The sequence below is a fragment of the Microtus pennsylvanicus genome, chromosome 15 (assembly GCF_037038515.1).
Source record: "Microtus pennsylvanicus isolate mMicPen1 chromosome 15, mMicPen1.hap1, whole genome shotgun sequence".
Taxonomy (NCBI): Eukaryota; Metazoa; Chordata; class Mammalia; order Rodentia; family Cricetidae; genus Microtus; species Microtus pennsylvanicus.
The window spans coordinates 9,342,539-9,362,860 of NC_134593.1; the positions used below are offsets into that span (position 1 = coordinate 9,342,539).

Below are 20,322 nucleotides of genomic sequence, written 5' to 3' on the forward strand. Positions count from 1 at the left end.
TAGCTGCCAAAGCCATGGCTTTAATCCTACCCATATTTCTCCATAATTTAAAGGCTCATGTGTTCAGAAAAAGAGAGATACAGTAAAGAGAGATTCAAAAACAAAGAAAACCTCTAAATGATTTACAGTGTGTTGAAAATATATGCAGACTAAAAGTTAAAGTTCTTAAAGTAAAAAACAAAAAAAAGGAAGAAAGAGAGTAGTTAGGTGTGGTAGGACACACCTTTAATCCCAACACTTGGAAGGCAGAGGGAGATTGACCTCTGTGACTTCAAGGTGTGGTAGCACACGCCTTTAATCCGAATGCCTGGGAGGCAGAGACAGACAGATCTCTGAGAGTTCAAGGACAGCCTGGTCTTCAGAGTTATTCCAGGAGAAAGATACACAGAAAACCTGTCTCAAAAAGTAAAAATAAACAAAATAGAGTTAAAATAAAGCTGTAAAAAGATGGAAAATAAACAGAGAATTTTGATACTGTATGCTATTATGCTCTCTTTGAATTATTTGAATGCTGAGGAAGGAGCAATAGCTGCTAAAAAATATTTGTTTATAAATGCTGCTGAACTAATCCAACATAGATATTTTGAAAATACCTTGACTTCAGAATTTGGATCTAAGGATATGATACTTTGGAAAAGAGAGTCTTCTTTTGTTTTCACAGGGGATGAAACCCTGTGGATTGTTTCTATCCCAATATGGTATGATGGACCACCACCCTCCTGAAAGGTTACTGTGAACACCCTCAAAAAATTACTTTACTAAATTGACGACTAAGATGAACCTAGCACACAGGTTATACCCTGAAATATATGATTAACAGCGCCCCCATACAGAAGGAAGCAGTTTGGAGAGAAATGACTGCGCCCATATTTCCAAATATTGTTTATAAATGTTCTTTTACATTTAAAGGGGGATATGATATAGGTATAAATAATTTACATTGATATGGATTTTGCTTTAGTGATTTAAATTTAAGGTCAATTTTGTTATATGTATATGTATTTCTGATATTGATTAGGGTATTGTGATTGTGTAGTTCATTTAAAAATGTAATGTATATAGGTTGTTAATAGATAATCATTAATAATAATCAAGCTTGTAATCATGTTAGTTAGATTTTCTAGATGTGCATAGATATATCTTAGATAGACATTCTTCATATCTTTCAAAGACTACAGAATATGACATTTAATGTTTTAATAACTTAGGGCTTTTCATGACAATGAGACACTCTGCTCCTGGCAGCATCAATCTACTTCAAGAGGAAAATGGGCATCGAAGAGGATCCTTATGGAGTTTGATAGCCATTTGGGCAAGAAACTGCTCTTGCCTGGACTATTGCATAAACTGGACACAGAGAACCTGCAGAGAGAGGACTACTGAACTTGCCTAAAGGTGAGATGATCTTTTGGGGTTCCTGATTCATGAAAGAGTCTGTGAGACATTCTTCAGGACACAGCAGATAGTGACGGAACTGCCTTTGAAATTTCCTGCTTCATGGAAATGTCTCTGGATACTATGGGCCTGAAGGCCGAAGATGGATGCCCCAACGGTACAGAGGAACTTTGGGTGACTGTCCAGGCAGTAAGATATCTCTGTGATTTCTAGAGTTTTGTAAGTTGTTTACTTCTAATTTACTTAGGTAATATTATATCCTTCTGGAGTCTTTGATGGAGTTGAAGAATAGATAGTTATAGTTGTTTTCCTTTGTTATGATAAAAGATAAAGTAGATGTAAATATTGTAACTGTAATTCTTGCTTTATAACTGTTTTGTTATATGTAATTTTGCTATGTTAAAGTTAAAGCCTTCTTTTTTTGTTTAAACAGAAAAAGGGGAAATGATGGAGGAAGGTCATTGGTTAATTAGTAAAGAAACTGCTTGGCCCTGATAGGTTAGAACATAGGTGGGTAAAGTAAACAGAACAGAATGCTGGGAGGAAGAGGAAGAGAGGTAAGACGCCTCAGACAGATGCCATTTCCTCTCCTCTCTGGGGCAGACGCGATGAAGCTCTGACCCAGGATGGACGTAGGCTAGAATCTTCCCGGTAAGCGCACCTTGGTGCTACACACATTAATAGAAATGGGCCAGGCAGTGTTTAAATGAATGCAGTTTGTGTGTTGTTATTTCGGGGTATAAGCTAGCCAGGCGGCCAGGAGCCGGGCTGTGGGAAGAGGTCCGCAGCTCTTACTACACTTAATACTTATGATAAATGTAAATAACAATATACTTCAAGCTGAAAAAAAAACATAGTTTCAGTTTGTACTCATTCTCTCTCATATTTTGGTTTTAGAGACAGGTTTCTGTGTAGCCTTGGCTGTCCTGGAACTCGCTCTGTAGACAAGGCTGCCTTGAACTCAGAGAGATCACCTGTCTCTGCCTCCAGAGTGCTGGGATTAAAAGTGTATATGTGTGTGTGCACGCGCCACACACACACACACACACACACACACACACACACACACACACACACACATGGTACTGCAATCCCAGTGCCAGGGTTATTACAGTGCATTTTCTGAGAAACCAAAGGTACTACACTTTCTTCCTATGTGTACCATGTCATCAAATTCTGGTTTACTTCATATATTCAATATTTTGTCATCCAGTGGCTTTCCCAAAGGACAAAATGACCTAGTCACTTAAAGTAAACGTTTAAAGAAGGAGCAGAGGGGGTGGACTTAGCAACTCTGTAGCAGAACACTCAAGTACAAAGCCCTGGTTTCATCCTCAGAACAACAGTCTCAACGTGATTATGTATATGTATATACAAATGTATGCATACACATATGTGTATATAAACATATATATGTATATATATGAACTGGAATTATGTGTCTGCAACTCTAAGCAAAATGATTGTTTTTTCTGACCCTCCACTTGTCAGTTAATAAAATGGAAATGCTAATAGTCACATAAAGGTGCCATGAAGGTCTCTCCTAAAGAGGTCAGTGAGCAAGTATTATTGAGATAACGTTCTGAAGCAATACAGGCACTTTCCTGAGTTCTACGCTGGGTATTTACATTCTCCTTCCATATCACTTACTAGCTACAATAAAGGGAAGGTGTGGGGCCACATGCCAGCAATGCTAGCTTAGCAAAGGCAAGAAAACCACTGGATTAGGAGGTGTGACCTTTTTGGAGGAGGTGTATTACTGGGCATTGAGGTTTCAAAAGCCCAGGACAGACCCAGCCTCTCTTTGCCCGCTGCCTGTGCATAGGTAAGTTCTCTGCTCCTGCCCCAGCACCGTGCCTCTCTGCCTGCTGCCATGCTTCCTGCCACAATGTTCATGGACTCACCATCTGAAACTCTAAGTAAGCCTCCAATTAAATGCTTTCTTTTATAAGTTGGCTTGGTCATGGTGTCTCTTCACAGCAGTAGAAAAGAGAGCTACACAGCAAAACGGTCTTAAAAAAAGAAAGAAGAGAGAAAGGAAAGGAAAGGAAAGGAAAGGAAAGGAAAGGAAAGGAAAGGAAAGGAAAGGAAAAAAAGCTCTACCCCAAAGTGTATACTCTAAACGAGATAAAAGTAAACAAACATTTGATGGAGGAGAGTCATGCACAATTATTTAAGTGCTTAGCTGTTCAAACATACTAAGTCGAACATTTTGCTTCGCTTACCACTGTGAAAAGAATTCAAAGGGAGAGTGAAGCCAGTCTGGGCAACACAGTAAGGCCTCATCTTACAAGATAAAAAGGAAAGAAAAAGAAAAATGTCAATATGGTTAGATATACTGCGCACATGTTAAGGTTTGAGTGAGTCACAAACACATTTTAGTTAACAAGGAACAGAAAATACAGTAGGTAGGTCGCAAGGGAAACACAAAGGCATCGAAGTGTAGAACAGATTTTATCTAACACTGGGAGCAGAACTTTGACCTGCCATGCTCTCCTGTTGTGCCCTTTTATTTGTAGAAGTAACTACAAGCTGTGTAAAACATAATGGCAGTTGTTATTAGGGTCCCTTCATGCTGTGCCAAAGCACACACAAAGCAATTTTGAATAATCAGTCTTAAGTTCAGGAGAGCAAAGGCTGTAGCCTAACGAAATGGGTGGAGATCACATTTAACTATCTTGGAATTAGCTATTAGGACAAAGGAACAACTGGCCCTTCTGCAGATGAAGTGCCCTTTCTCCTTTACACAGTAAAAACTTACTACTTAAAAAGCAGTATCGGAAAAAGGCTTCCTTTTTCAAGACACAAATAAGGCCAGTTTTTAAAAACAGAGTTGGAAGATCATATTTTATTTCCTTCTATAATTTGTAAACTTATATGCATTGGATGCTACATGTGAGATACCATTTTCAAAAGGCTGCTTTGCAGAAGCAGTGTTAGTGAAAGCCTGTCAGGATACTAGGAGCTGCAGCTCGAGGACTTCACTTCAGATACAGTTAGCGAGGGCAGAAATGGACCGAGAACCCCAGGAAACAACAGAAGACCAAAAGTCTGGTCTGATGTATGCTACTGCTGTAACCGTCAGGAAACGAGCTATTTTCCTAACTTCGCTCTCTCCCTTATATGAAATCTAAAACATTAAGCAATTGTTTTTGACGCTGTTCACCTATCTCATCTATATGAATTGGAGAGATGACCCAGGTTAAATCCACTGGCTACTCTTCCAGAGAACCTAGTTTTAATTCCCAGCACCCACACGGCAGCTCACAACTGTCTGTAACTCCTTCTGACGCCCTCCTTTGGCCTACACAAGCACTGGACACAGGACTGGTGCATAGACACAACAAGGAGGCCAACACCCAAATACATAAAATTTAAAAATGTGTAGAAGAAAATGTCCCGCATACTTACATGCAGGCCGATCTGATGGAGGCACTTTCTCAACAGAGGCTCACTCTTCCCAGATGACTCAAGGTGACAAAAAGCTGAACACAGTGGCACTGCCATTTCTAAGGACTCATCAACTACCTCTTCAACTCGCCCACTTCTGCAGAAGCCACATGAACTTCCATCAAATAATCAGGTGTGTGCGCACACACACACACACGCGCACACACACACACACACACACACACACACACACACACACACACAGGCCAGGCTCAGTTCTCTCTTCTAAACTCCAGCTGTCAGGCTTGATAACAAGCCCCTTTCTCCACTCACTGAGCCCTAAATAATTACTTCTTTGTTGATCCATTGAGCTGTCCTCATCACAGCCAGCAATGGATGCTCTAAACCTCTCGCAGCCACTCAGAAAGACTGTCAGACGCAGCCATCCTACGGAGTCTTACTACGGCCACAGAAAGTACAGTAACAGCTACAGAAGCCACTGCTGCTGCTTCAACAGCGTCTCTATCAGCCACTGCCTCAGAGACTGCTGCAGCCACAACCACTCCAGATGTGCTGCCAAACCCCTAGGAAACTTTGCCCTCCACCCCACCCCTTGTAAAAGCTTTTACTCCCACACCCCGCCACCTCCCTGACTCACAAGAGACAGGACAGGCAAACCAAGTACTCCTGTGCAGCCTAGTATGACTGTGCAAAAAGTGTGTGCCTAGCAGACAGATGTACGACTACATGCATGGCTGCCTATATAGCCAGCCGTCCCCTCAAATGCTTCAGTCTGGGAGCCATGCCTTGTGTGCGTGCACTGCCTTCCTGTACTGTGTCACAGACCCCAACAAGACTTAGTTCAGTGACCTTACAGGTTTTAGGAACTACTCATCTTTTAGTGCAGTTAGAACAGGCTGAGCTGGTTACTGGAAGAGCAGATAACACCAGGGGGCAATTAGCTCTAAGCACACCCCCCAGCTAGAATGGATGAACCCTGGAGAGCAGTCAGGAAAGACAGAAGGTCTACAAAGACCTGAGACTGGGAGGGTGAAGGAGCAGCAGCAGACTGTGACAAGGCTACAGGAGCTGGCTGCTAAGCAGTCACCACAGTGGCAGGGAGCTGAGCTGCCAGCACTCAGGGGATACAGTAACACTGAGAGCTGTACCAGTAACACTTGGAGCTGCTAACCCTAAACAAACCTCACTTGCCTACTCCTGACTTCTATACAGTTGATCAACAAACCCCCAGCCTACTGGTGACTACCACTGATTTATTCCTCCAGCCCGTATTTCTAATCTCTCCCAAAACATCTGTGTGTACGCATGTGAAAGCAGTGGGCGACCTTGGGAACAGTCACCAGCTGTCCCGCACAGCCGCAGACAGGGCCTCTTACATCATCTGGAACCCAGCAAGTAGGTTAGGCTGACTAGCGAGCAAGCTCAGAAGATCGATCCACCCACCTATCTCTGCCTCCCCAGCACTAGGATTCCAAGCAAGTCACAGATTGAGCTGCCTTTAAAAAAAAAAATGGGTTCTAGAGATCAAACACAGGTCCTTAGGCTTGCGAGGCAAATATTTTACCTAATGAACCATCTCCCCAGCTTCTTCAAAACCATTTTTTAAAAAATTACACCAGCAGCCTGAAAGATGACTATAACAAAAATGGGTAAGAACACAAATTATTTGGTGCTTACAATGACTTAACGGGAAAAAAACAACACTTAAGACTGAAGCTGCTGGTAAGTCCTGAAGAAACACACTAATGTAAAAACAAATTAAGTCCCTTCATTTGCCAAAAATACATAACAAAAATTTTCTACATTATATACCAGGAATTTGAGTGAGGTTTTTTTGTTTTAGTGGTTTTCCAACAGGGGTCTCACGCTGCCCACAACCAGCCTGTAACTCTATGTATGTAGGCTAGCCTCAGACTAATGACAACTCCTTGACCAGGCCAGGACGACAGCTGGGAGCCATCATGCCAGGCCTGAAAGACACTTTAAAATAAAAAATAGGAAAAGAATAAAAATCAATATTCTACATATTTGGGACCTATTTATCTGACAGAACACAGCACAAAGACTAACAAACCATTTCACTCAGGCCCTGCACACACTCTGAAGTAGACACTGCTATTCTCTGGACACCGTGGAAGCTGCTACCTGCACATTTTGTGAGGGGTTTGTTGCTGTTTTGCAACTGATATCTATGAATCAAAGAACACCCATAATGACCTTAGATCATGTCTAATTAGCACCTCAATATATTCTTAGAAATATTTTCTCAGATGAGACTGACAGTAATTGTGCCAGTGATTTAGAGGACTAGTATTCCCAACTATTAACATACCCCACTACTGACAACATAAGAAAGAACAACACTCAAATACACAGCAGATTTTCTTTAAAGCTTTTAATGGTAGAATAAAACCACCATGGCAAATACTAAAATTAGAAGCATAATCATATACCTTCAGCCAGTTTCATTAAAATTGAGGTATTTACTAACAACTTTGTCTCCTTAGCAGTAGAATGCCATCCAATAACTAAGCAGTAAATTAGATGGTTATTCTTTCTTTTTTTTATTCTTTCTTTTGTGTACCTTAAAAGCAGAAAAATCACTTGTTCAATTTTTTTTACACAGAATCCAAAGTTTAATCATATGTTCTTTTTTTAAAACAATGTTTTGAGGCCCTTTAAAATTTGCATTTTAAAATATACATGTGTGTATGTTAAATGAGTGCATCGATTTCTCAATGTCTGGCTCAATCAGCTCCTCTAATGACTCCCTGTCTGGCTACTGTTTGGCCGATGGCTCATTAGATTACTCTGTAATGCCCCTCTACTGTCATCACAGACCCCATGTCCTCTACTGTCATCATCACAGACCCCATGTCCTCTACTGTCATCATCACAGACCTCATGTCCTCTACTGTCATCATCACAGACCCCATGTCCTCTACTGTCATCATCACAGACCCCATGTCCTCTACTGTCATCATCACAGACCCCATGTCCTCTACTGTCATCATCACAGACCCCATGTCCTCTACTGTCATCATCACAGACCCCATGTCCTCTACTGTCATCACAGACCCCATGTCCTCTACTGTCATCATCACAGACCCCATGTCCTCTACTGTCATCACAGACCCCATGTCCTCTACTGTCATCACAGACCTCATGTCCTCTACTGTCATCACAGACCCCATGTCCTCTACTGTCATCACAGACCTCATGTCCTCTACTGTCATCATCACAGACCCCATGTCCTCTATTGTCATCATCACAGACCCCATGTCCTCTATTGTCATCATCACAGACCCCATGTCCTCTACTGTCATCATCACAGACCCCATGTCCTCTACTGTCATCATCACAGACCCCATGTCCTCTACTGTCATCATCACAGACCCCATGTCCTCTATTGTCATCATCACAGACCCCATGTCCTCTATTGTCATCATCACAGACCCCATGTCCTCTACTGTCATCATCACAGACCCCATGTCCTCTACTGTCATCACCACAGACCCCATGTCCTCTACTGTCATCACAGACCCCATGTCCTCTACTGTCATCATCACAGACCCCATGTCCTCTATTGTCATCATCACAGACCCCATGTCCTCTACTGTCATCATCACAGACCCCATGTCCTCTACTGTCATCATCACAGACCCCATGTCCTCTACTGTCATCACAGACCCCATGTCCTCTATTGTCATCATCACAGACCCCATGTCCTCTACTGTCATCATCACAGACCCCATGTCCTCTACTGTCATCATCACAGACCTCATGTCCTCTACTGTCATCACAGACCCCATGTCCTCTATTGTCATCATCACAGACCCCATGTCCTCTACTGTCATCATCACAGACCCCATGTCCTCTACTGTCATCATCACAGACCCCATGTCCTCTATTGTCATCATCACAGACCCCATGTCCTCTACTGTCATCATCACAGACCCCATGTCCTCTACTGTCATCATCACAGACCCCATGTCCTCTACTGTCATCACAGACCCCATGTCCTCTATTGTCATCATCACAGACCCCATGTCCTCTACTGTCATCATCACAGACCCCATGTCCTCTACTGTCATCATCACAGACCCCATGTCCTCTACTGTCATCATCACAGACCCCATGTCCTCTACTGTCATCATCACAGACCCCATGTCCTCTACTGTCATCATCACAGACCCCATGTCCTCTACTGTCATCATCACAGACCCCATGTCCTCTACTGTCATCATCACAGACCCCATGTCCTCTACTGTCATCATCACAGACCCCATGTCCTCTACTGTCATCATCACAGACCCCATGTCCTCTACTGTCATCATCACAGACCCCATGTCCTCTACTGTCATCATCACAGACCCCATGTCCTCTACTGTCATCATCACAGACCCCATGTCCTCTACTGTCATCATCACAGACCCCATGTCCTCTATTGTCATCATCACAGACCCCATGTCCTCTATTGTCATCATCACAGACCCCATGTCCTCTACTGTCATCACAGACCTCATGTCCTCTACTGTCATCACAGACCTCATGTCCTCTACTGTCATCATCACAGACCTCATGTCCTCTACTGTCATCATCACAGACCCCATGTCCTCTATTGTCATCATCACAGACCCCATGTCCTCTACTGTCATCACAGACTCCATGTCCTCTACTGTCATCATCACAGACCCCATGTCCTCTACTGTCATCATCACAGACCCCATGTCCTCTACTGTCATCATCACAGACCCCATGTCCTCTACTGTCATCATCACAGACCCCATGTCCTCTACTGTCATCATCACAGACCCCATGTCCTCTACTGTCATCACAGACCCCATGTCCTCTATTGTCATCACAGACCCCATGTCCTCTACTGTCATCACCACAGACCCCATGTCCTCTACTGTCATCATCACAGACCCCATGTCCTCTACTGTCATCATCACAGACCCCATGTCCTCTATTGTCATCACAGACCTCATGTCCTCTACTGTCATCACAGACCTCATGTCCTCTACTGTCATCATCACAGACCCCATGTCCTCTACTGTCATCATCACAGACCCCATGTCCTCTACTGTCATCACCACAGACCCCATGTCCTCTATTGTCATCACAGACCTCATGTCCTCTACTGTCATCACAGACCTCATGTCCTCTACTGTCATCACAGACCTCATGTCCTCTACTGTCATCACAGACCTCATGTCCTCTACTGTCATCACAGACCCCATGTCCTCTACTGTCGTCATCACAGACCTCATGTCCTCTACTGTCGTCATCACAGACCTCATGTCCTCTACTGTCATCACAGACCCCATGTCCTCTACTGTCGTCATCACAGACCCCATGTCCTCTACTGTCATCACAGACCTCATGTCCTCTACTGTCATCACAGACCCCATGTCCTCTACTGTCATCATCACAGACCCCATGTCCTCTACTGTCATCACAGACCCCATGTCCTCTACTGTCATCACAGACCCCATGTCCTCTACTGTCATCATCACAGACCCCATGTCCTCTACTGTCATCACAGACCCCATGTCCTCTACTGTCATCATCACAGACCCCATGTCCTCTATTGTCATCATCACAGACCCCATGTCCTCTACTGTCATCATCACAGACCCCATGTCCTCTATTGTCATCACAGACCTCATGTCCTCTACTGTCATCATCACAGACCCCATGTCCTCTACTGTCATCACAGACCCCATGTCCTCTACTGTCATCACAGACCCCATGTCCTCTACTGTCATCACAGACCCCATGTCCTCTACTGTCATCATCACAGACCCCATGTCCTCTACTGTCATCACAGACCCCATGTCCTCTACTGTCATCACAGACCCCATGTCCTCTACTGTCATCACAGACCCCATGTCCTCTACTGTCATCATCACAGACCCCATGTCCTCTATTGTCATCATCACAGACCCCATGTCCTCTACTGTCATCATCACAGACCCCATGTCCTCTATTGTCATCATCACAGACCCCATGTCCTCTACTGTCATCATCACAGACCCCATGTCCTCTATTGTCATCACAGACCTCATGTCCTCTACTGTCATCATCACAGACCCCATGTCCTCTACTGTCATCACAGACCCCATGTCCTCTACTGTCATCACAGACCCCATGTCCTCTACTGTCATCACAGACCCCATGTCCTCTACTGTCATCATCACAGACCCCATGTCCTCTACTGTCATCATCACAGACCCCAAGCCTGGTGGTAAGGAGCTGTAAACCCAGCTAAGGCTACAGCTTAGGGATGGAGCACTTGCTGAGCATGACCCAAAGCTCCAGAGCCCCACTTCTGAGCAATACTGCATTAGCGGGAAAGGCTCCAATGCAGGAGTCCTTGGGAGACATTTCAGATTCAAACCACAACTCCAGATGAAGAGTGAAATCAAGCAAGTTACTACATTGCCATACCTCTCTCTGTTGAAGCCTTAAGGGCTCCAATAGGAGACATGTTTATTTGCACACTGTGGGACAACTGGAATCTAATGGAGTTCTCCCCACTATCCCATCCCTATTAAGCTGAAAAGATGCTACACTAGGCACAAGGTAGATGCTGTATTTTTCTTTTGACCTTTCAGCTTTGTGTGTATATATAGTGTATGTGCAGACGAACACGCACATATATGCACAGGTGTGGAGCCAATACAGGGTGTCTTCATCACTCTTTACTTCAATTTTGAGACCAGGGTCTTTCACTGAACCTAGAGCTCTCTGACTCAGGTAGGCTGCCTAGCTAGCTAGCTAACTCTACCTGCCTCCCTAATGCTGGGATTACAGCATTATTGTGGTGCCTAGCTTTTTATGTAAGCGCTGGGGATCTGAACTGAATCATATCAAGCCAAAACTCAGCTCCTTTTCCACCAACAGAATAAACAGTCTTTGCTGGGGATATAGCTTAGCACAGTAAACCTGTTCAGTATGTACAAGGCCCTGGGTTGAAGACTCAGCAATGCCAAAAGAGAGGGGGAAAATGTGTGTGTGTGTACACACACACTCCTTGTCTGTTTGTCCTTGCTATCATTACAGAACACAGTAGTCTCCAAAATAAATATTTTTTATTATTTTAAGCTCCTAAATTATTATTTTTATATTTATTTATTTGTTTGTTTTTTGAGACAGGGTTTCTTTGTGCAGCCCTGGATGTCCTGGAACTCATTTTGTAGACCAGGCTGGCCTTGAACTCTGAGATCTGTCTGCCTCCCTTGCACAGTTGCAGACCAGTAAACATTCAGGATAAGGGGTAGGTATGATCTTCAGATGCCCACCCTAGTGACCTTCTTCCACTAGCCAGGCCCCATGTCTTAACATGCCTTCGTGTGTACGCGCGCGTGCTTGCACATGTGCATGCCTGTGTGTTTTCCATTGCTTCAAAATTGTTCTAAAAGGCAGGAAACAAAGTACTGGGATTAAAGGTGTGTACCACCACACTGGGTTCCACTCCTAAATTATTTTTTAATTAATGAAAATACTTTTAAACACAAATTTTTTTCTTTTTTAAAAAAATATTTTCTACTTCATTTATTTATTTATTTATCTATCTATTTATTATGCATACAATATTGTTTCTGCGTGTATGCCTGAAGGCCAGAAGAGGGCACAAGACCTCATTACAGATGGTTGTGAACCACCATGTGGTTGCTGGGAATTGAACTCAGGACCTTGGCATTGAACTCAATGCCATCTCTCCAGCCCCCACAAATATTTTCTATGTAAACTATTTTGCTGCTAACTTCATAGTTACATTCTTCCTACCTTCTGCAGGTGACAAATGTCTTCTGAGCATTTGTTAAGTACTTGGAATGCAGTAGACAAAGAAACAAAGCTCTCAAGGACTAACAGCGTTAAAAAAAAGGCTACAAACAGCAGGCATGTATAAGTATTTCAGGCCAGGCACAGTGGCACACATCTTTAATCCCAGCACTCAGCACTCAAGGAGCACAGTGCTAAGGTAAAAAGATGGATCACAGATCTACCCACCTAAACTACACTTGTTACCCAGCATACACACTTGTGACTGCTGCCTCTGACTGACTGTAGTATTTAGGGAGGTGAAGCGCAAGGGAGTTGGGAAGCACAAAGGAAAATCAGCAGTGGCGATTAAATAGGAGTTAGATTTATCTATTTAATGACAGCAACCCAGACACGGGGAGGCACCAATAGGAATCTCAGGGCCAATGCTTGCTGGTCTAGTTAGTTAGGTAACGGTGGATGTCAGCAATGCGCAAACCATCAGAAGCTGCCCCAGCTTCTTAGAGCTCCAGTCTCCCCTAAAAAGTACGTACTCGTGAAACAAAACAACTTATGTACTCACTTAACAAATCTCTCTGTAACACTATGGTTTGTGCCATTTCAATGTAAAGTAAGCGGTAAAAACCTTAGGACGGACCCTGAAGTCACACAGCTCAGTAGCAGAGTCTTTGACATGCAGCCTTCACTGCCGTGCTGTCGAGCTCTAGGAAACAGGAGAAATAAGGAGAAATCTGACCTCTGGACAAATGAAGGATTCTGCACTGGAAGTATCTCAAAACCCCTGCTGTAGGTAATGGGTACCAAGCTCTCATTAAAGTTTCTTTAATTAGTGATAATTCAGAAGTATGATCACTTGCATTATAATATTTACGTTCCCTTCCCTCCTAGAAAGCACAAAACACTGCTACTGAGTTGGTCTGGCTGGAACTGAAAAGTCTGTTACTATCTTTTCTTAGGACACTTGTTTCCCGCCTAGGGTGGGCATCTGAAGGTCATCCCTGCCCCTTGTCCTAGAAGCTTACTGGTCTGTCAATATGGGAATAGGCCAGCACCACAGGCTCCCAGTTGAGGTCCACTCCATCATCTGCCTTCCCTGCCAAGATGGACTGAAATCCTTCTGGAACAAGGAACCATAATCAACACTTTCTCCTTTATTTCTCTCAGGTATTTGAGAGAAATACCAATCAGAAACATACAGGCATGTAAAGGTTCCCAATCAGAACATAACCCTTTTCCTAACACTTCCCCAAAATTCAGAGAGAAAAGCAGAGTTAATATGTATACTAAGTACAAGGTAATACATGCCGTATGCCATGAGAGCTAAGCAATTTCTGCTAAGCCCTCACCATGTGGTATAAAAATACACACACACTTTCCTTCATGGGGGAGGGGGCACAAGGCTCCTTATACAACCTAGGCTGGTGCTCAAGTCCTGAGCCCAATCTACCTTCAGACTGGGGCTATCGATCACCTTTTAGTAACTGCTCCGATCTATTTCAGCAGTAAAGATAGCTTGGAACACTCTCCATAGTATTAGCTGGAAAAACACTACCAACTTTTCTAGAGACCAACTCACAGTTCCTATTTGTACTTTTTTTAAATTAAAAAAAAAAGCAAAAACAAAGCAAAACAAAAACCCTCACTATGTAGCCCAGACTGGCCTCAAACTATTGGTCGGCCTCATGCATCTGCGTGCTGGAATTACAGGCATACCCTACCACACCCAGCAGAGAATGCACTTGAAACAACTCAACAGCCTACTAAAGAGTTTTGGCAAAATATATTTTATGTAATCTGAGGCCATCTGAACTAGAGAGTAAAAGGAAAATTTAGAGAATCTCAATAAAAATAATTACATGAAAAAACATGAAAAAAAAATAAAAATAAATAAATAAATTAAAAAAAGCATGCAAATTTCTGTAAAAGAAAGCTAAATAGGACATATGTTTATTACTTTGCTTTTTCCTCTTTAGGCTAAGAGAACAATTAGAAATCACAGCGCTGGGATGCTGAAGCAGGTGGACTAAATTTTCCATCTACAGGTTAAATGGATATAAAAGAAAAATAAGACAAAAAATAAAAAATTAAAGCTAAATTAACCTTGTGCCCTAATCTAGTTTTCATTTTCGCTGACAGAGGCTCTCAAACTCCTGCCCTGCGGCTGTACTGCAGCAGGCTGACACACTCCTGCCCTGCGGCTGTACTGCAGCAGACTGACACACTCCTGCCCTGCGGCTGTACTGCAGCAGACTGACACACTCCTGCCCTGCGGCTGTACTGCAGCAGACTGACACACTCCTGCCCTGCGGCTGTACTGCAGCAGACTGACACACTCCTGCCCTGCGGCTGTACTGCAGCAGACTGACACACTCCTGCCCTGCGGCTGTACTGCAGCAGACTGACACACTCCTGCCCTGCGGCTGTACTGCAGCAGACTGACACACTCCTGCCCTGCGGCTGTACTGCAGCAGGCTGACACACTCCTGCCCTGCGGCTGTACTGCAGCAGACTGACACACTCCTGCCCTGCGGCTGTACTGCAGCAGACTGACACACTCCTGCCCTGCGGCTGTACTGCAGCAGACTGACACACTCCTGCCCTGCGGCTGTACTGCAGCAGACTGACACACTCCTGCCCTGCGGCTGTACTGCAGCAGGCTGACACACTCCTGCCCTGCGGCTGTACTGCACAGGCTGACACACTATGCTTCCTCCACTCATGACCACGCTGATCTGAAGCATTTCTGAGTTCAAGCCTTTCTTCTTTTCCATCAACCATTAGTTTCCTGTTAGGACAATGAAATGTGCGGCATGTGTGTCAATCATCTGCTTGATGGACAGTCTGCATTTTCAAGGCGCTGTCAATACATTAGGGCATTAGGATAGAATTACTTTCTCTACCTATCCTACTGGGCCAATCAGAGATGGCCTTGGCCATAATTCCTTTATACTTATGAGATTAGCAACTATAAAAACTGTAACAGCAAGAAAAAGCAGATGTGCTCTCCAGCACCCTGTCCTCTGTAGCAGCTCAGCTTCTGGGGACTCGCAGACAGCACAGAAGTGGTGTTCACTAGGTACAGGAAGGTGGTGGCGGCTGGATCTCCAACCTCCCTGACTTCTCATGTGACTGTAACAACGCATCCCGGCTAACAAAACTGCTGTGAAGGGGCAGCTTCTAGAAACTTTCCTTTTTAAAAGGCTGGTATGTAACCTCTGCTCCTTGAACCCCACTGCCTAGAACAGTTCCATCTGGAGATCCAGATAGGCCCCCCAAGGACTTGGAGCATACATGAAGGGAAAGAACCCCAGAGCCTGGAAAGCACAGGCAGCACTTACAAGTACTGGCAATCAAAACCCCAGAGCCAGCTGTGCCATATACGTGCATTTTTCCAGTGTTAATTATACCTTAATTTAAAAGAGGCAGAGAGAAAGAGAACCATTACAAAAAGTGCACCAGGCCTAAGTGATTCCTGGACTCTTGCATCTGAAATACTTGCTTTTAACCCACTGTTCAGACTTTCTATCTACTTTGGTCATATACTAAGATGTAAAGAATGACAAAAATGTTTTAAAAATTAACAAAAGCACAGCACCATATATTTATTTTTTAATTTTTTTTAGATTTGTATTTTATGTGTTTGTTTTAATATATGCTGAAAAAGCAGGTAATACACAAGCAATTCTGCTGTTTCTAAAGATGGGACTGAGTAACCAGTAGACAGATGAAGGAACCTTTGGCATTCTGAACCATTTACAACACGGCCATAGTTTTACATGATTCTTTATGGAATTGCCTGAAGAACCACTATGTCTTAGTGTTCTATTGCCAGAAGAGACATTAAAAATGGGGCTAGTTTACAGTTCCAGAGGCTTAGTCCATTGTCATCACGACAGGGAGCACGGCTGCAGGCATGCAGACATGGTGCTGAAGAAGTAGTTCAGAGTTCTACATAGGGATGTGAAGGCAGCAGGAAGAGAGAAAGCCTCTGGGACTGGTTTGGACTTCTGAAACCTCAAATCCCACCCTCTCTGACACACCTCCTTCAACAAAGCCACACCTCCTAATCCCTCTTAGGTAATGCCATAGACTGATGACTAACCTTTCAAATATATGGACCTATGGGGCTATTCTTATTCAAACCACCTCATACTAGCTATAAGAGAATTAAAGTGTTGTAAAGAGGAAAGGGAATGGAAAGGCTGAGAAGTCAATTCCTTTGAGGAGGGATAAGAAAATATGTCCCATTAAGCTACACTGGGTATCTTTTAATGTCTCATTCACCTGTTTTTAATAGAAACAAGCAAAAGCAACCAAATGCAGTTAAAAAGCCAACAAGGGGCTGGAGATGGCTGAGCAGTTAATATCTGCTGCTCTTCTTCTAGATGACCCAGGGTTCAAATCCTAGCACCCACATGACAACTATCTATAACTCAAATGTCAGAGAATCTGACGCCCTCTTCTGGCCTCTGTGAGTACTGTATGCATGTGTTGTACAGATATACAAGCAAAAACTCAAAGACATACAATGAAAAATAAATAAATCGGGTAACTTTTAAGGAAAAAAATGATCAACAAAAAAGAGGTCCCATTAGCCAAAGGAATCATTTAACAGGGCTTATTGGGTGGGGAGGGCAAGAATAGAGATCCCGAAGAATTGCAAATAGGAACACTTTCAAGCCTGCAGATGGATTTCAATGTGGGTATTAAAAGCATGGGACACTATGCCAGATCAATATCTTCACAAGTGTGCACTCCCCTTCTCACGTCTCTTAAAGAGGGTCAAGGGTGGGGTAAATCCTTAAGCTTCATTCTCTACATTAACATTTAATCAGGTAAATGGATCAGCAGGGTAAAGTGTGTCTTACCCAAACATGAAGAACTGAGTTCAAAACCCCAACACACACAGAGAAAAAAAACCCAGGGCATTTCAGACCAACTCTGTAATCCCAGCACCAAGGGGACAGAGACAGAGGCTCTTGTGAGTGTCTAGTCCATCAGTGAATTCCAGATTCGGTGAGAGACCTTGTCTCAGAACATAAATAAGATCAAAGGGGGTGAAGAGAAAGCTCGACCATTAAGAGTACTTGCTACTCTTGCGGACCTGGGTTCAGTTCCCAGCCCCTACACATGGGCTCACAACCATCTTTAACTCCAGGTCCTCTGGGATCCAATGCCCTCTCCTGGCCTCCACAGGCACTGCACACACATGGTGCACAGACACAACAGGCAAGACACACACATAAAACAAAAACAAATCTTTAAAAACAAAAAAGGTAAAGAAAGAGAAACCCCCAGTGTCAACCTCTAGCCTGAGTGTGCTCAGCCACATACCCAGACACACTCTACACACAAAGAAATACATTTCAAGCAAGACAGGCAAGCTAAAGATTCCCAAAGGCACATACTGTCTCAAGTAAACAAAAAAACTAATGCATTTAGCATCAATGCTATTAAATGGGTGTGCATTTCCCAGGAAATAATGGATAGTAAAATTCCACAAATGAAAGCATCAACGCATTTCTTTTTCATCAAGCTAATCATTATAACATGCCAAAGAACTCGGGGTGCGGGTCAAGTTCTCAGACCCTCTTTCAACTTCTTTTCCAGATCTTTTGATTGTCCTCTTCATAGTACCCCAAAGAACCAACATTATCACAATACTGAGAGAGTGAGAGAGCTGTTCATCTCAAACAGCCAACAACCTGGACCACAGAACCTACACTCTACGACTAAGTGAGTGGGGACTGTGAAGGTACTGAGAACCCCCAGGGACCAAGCCTGATGTCTCAACTTGAAATAAGATCTCCTGCCCTACTTTGGAAATTGGTCTGCCTCTCCTGGTTCTTCAGCAAGAAAGTAAATGGGTCCTCTGAGACATCCTTAGCAAATACAGATTTTATCTTAAGAAATTCCAGCTAATCAAAAATTATCTCTATAGTTCCTAGAGTGATTCTATGGCTTCAAATAAGCAATTATATAAACATAATCATTTTAACTTTGAAAAAGCACTTTCTTAGCTCATGTGAAACCCTGGGTTTAATCTCCAGCACTACACACACACACACACACACACACACACACACACACACACACACACACACACAATTAACACACAAACTCCAACACCCCAACGTGTTAACAATATATCTCAGAGTTAGTAACAGAGTAGAAAACTTTAAGAAACTTTAAGGATACAAATTTAAATAACCTGCGATATTATAAGCTTATTAAGGAAAAGCTAAATCTTCAATTACACGTCTGCAACTTAGGAACATAATAACATGTGATGCTTATGATTTAGAAGAGAAAATAAGGCTAATACACACGAGACAACTGGAGAACAATTAAGCAACTGCACATATGTTGAAACAGAAATACTAGGTAGTTAAGTATTCGATATGCACATATAGGGGTTTAAGGAACCGGAAAGGTGAGGCAGACCTGAGGACCCAAGGAAGTTTGATAGAAACAGATTTTTCTTTTTAATAGATTACTGTGGGTTTGATTACTGTTTTTTTTTTTGAGATAAGGTCTCACAGAGCCCAGGCTACCCTCAAACATAGCTGAGCTTGGCTTTGAACTCCTGATGCTCCTTCTATCCCCCCACCTCCTATTCTTCATTCCCCCCTCCCCCTGTCCCAATGCTGAGAATGCAGGTGTGTCCTACCATACCTGGTTTTAACTGACTGTATGTGAAGCAATGTAAAAGGACAGGGTCGGCTGAAGAAGAAGTAGAAGAGGGTGAGGCCATGTAAAATAGTTACAAAAACGGTTTTTAAGTATGATAACCAAAAGTCAGGGTAGGTTCAAACTTGAGAGTAGCATCAGTAGGTGAGGGGCTGAGTGTTGAAGGAGCTGCGGGCTGCGTTCCTGCCACCCAGCTCCCAGCCGCCTGGCTAGCTTATGCCCCAAAATAACAACACACAAACTGTATTCATATAAACATTGCTTAGCCCATTTCTATTAACATGTGTAGCACCACGAGATGCGCTTGCCAGGAAGATTCTAGCCTACGTCCATCCTGGCTCGGAGCTTCATCGTGTCTGCCCCAGAGAGCAGAGCTATGGCGTCTTAGCTCACTTCCTCTTCCTCCCAGCATTCTGTTCTGTTTACTCCACCCACCTAAGGGCTGGCCTATCAAATGGGTCAAGGCAGTTTCTTTATTAACCAATGACCTTCCTCCATCAGCTGAGCCAGGAGACTGTGACCTCTAGCTCAGCTTAGGCTGTACCAGATCTAAGACAGAAAGTGATCATAGAAAGGGGAGGAAACAGTACCTCTGGAATTTTTGTCCAAAACCACACACACACAATGATTTTCACAGACACTGGAAATTGCACGTATGGCTCACACTGTATTTTCACTGCACAGACTACCATATATTTATCCCCACCTCTTCTAACATGCCCATTCCCACTCTCACCGTGCTCATAAAACAAAGGATAGTTTTCTTTCTTCCACCCACCAGACTAGCCTACTACATCCGAGGCTTAGGAAAATAGCAGATTAAATAGGAAAAGATAAATTCACGAACAAGTGCTTGGCTGATGGGAGCAAGGAAAAGGTGGACTTAGGGCGGCGTAATGAGCATGTGCTGTCTGCAGCTACCAGCCTTGGCCTTAGGAACCCCCTCTCCAACAGCAATGTGTGAGTAGTATGTTAGTCAAGTTCTTCTCAAGAAAATGGGTCCCAGGCTTCACACACAATTCCTTCCCCTCTGCA

The 20,322-nt window shown here is 43.5% G+C and overlaps 1 protein-coding gene across 8 annotated transcripts in view; it reads right to left on the reverse strand.

Moving 5' to 3' along the window:
- Window positions 1-20,322, reverse strand: part of Fbxo34 (F-box protein 34) — a 69,085-nt gene that overhangs the window by 40,772 nt on the left and 7,991 nt on the right. Inside the window, exon 1 of one of the 8 annotated variants that reach the window (XM_075949355.1) lies at window positions 4,807-5,049. The exons of 6 other annotated variants lie outside the window; for them this stretch is intronic. In XM_075949355.1, coding sequence (XP_075805470.1) covers window positions 4,807-4,808 — 2 coding nt within the window. In that variant the 5' untranslated portion in view covers window positions 4,809-5,049. Of the gene's footprint in view, window positions 1-4,806; window positions 5,050-20,322 lie in introns of those variants that run through there. One more of the 8 variants, XM_075949353.1, reaches the window with a different exon arrangement.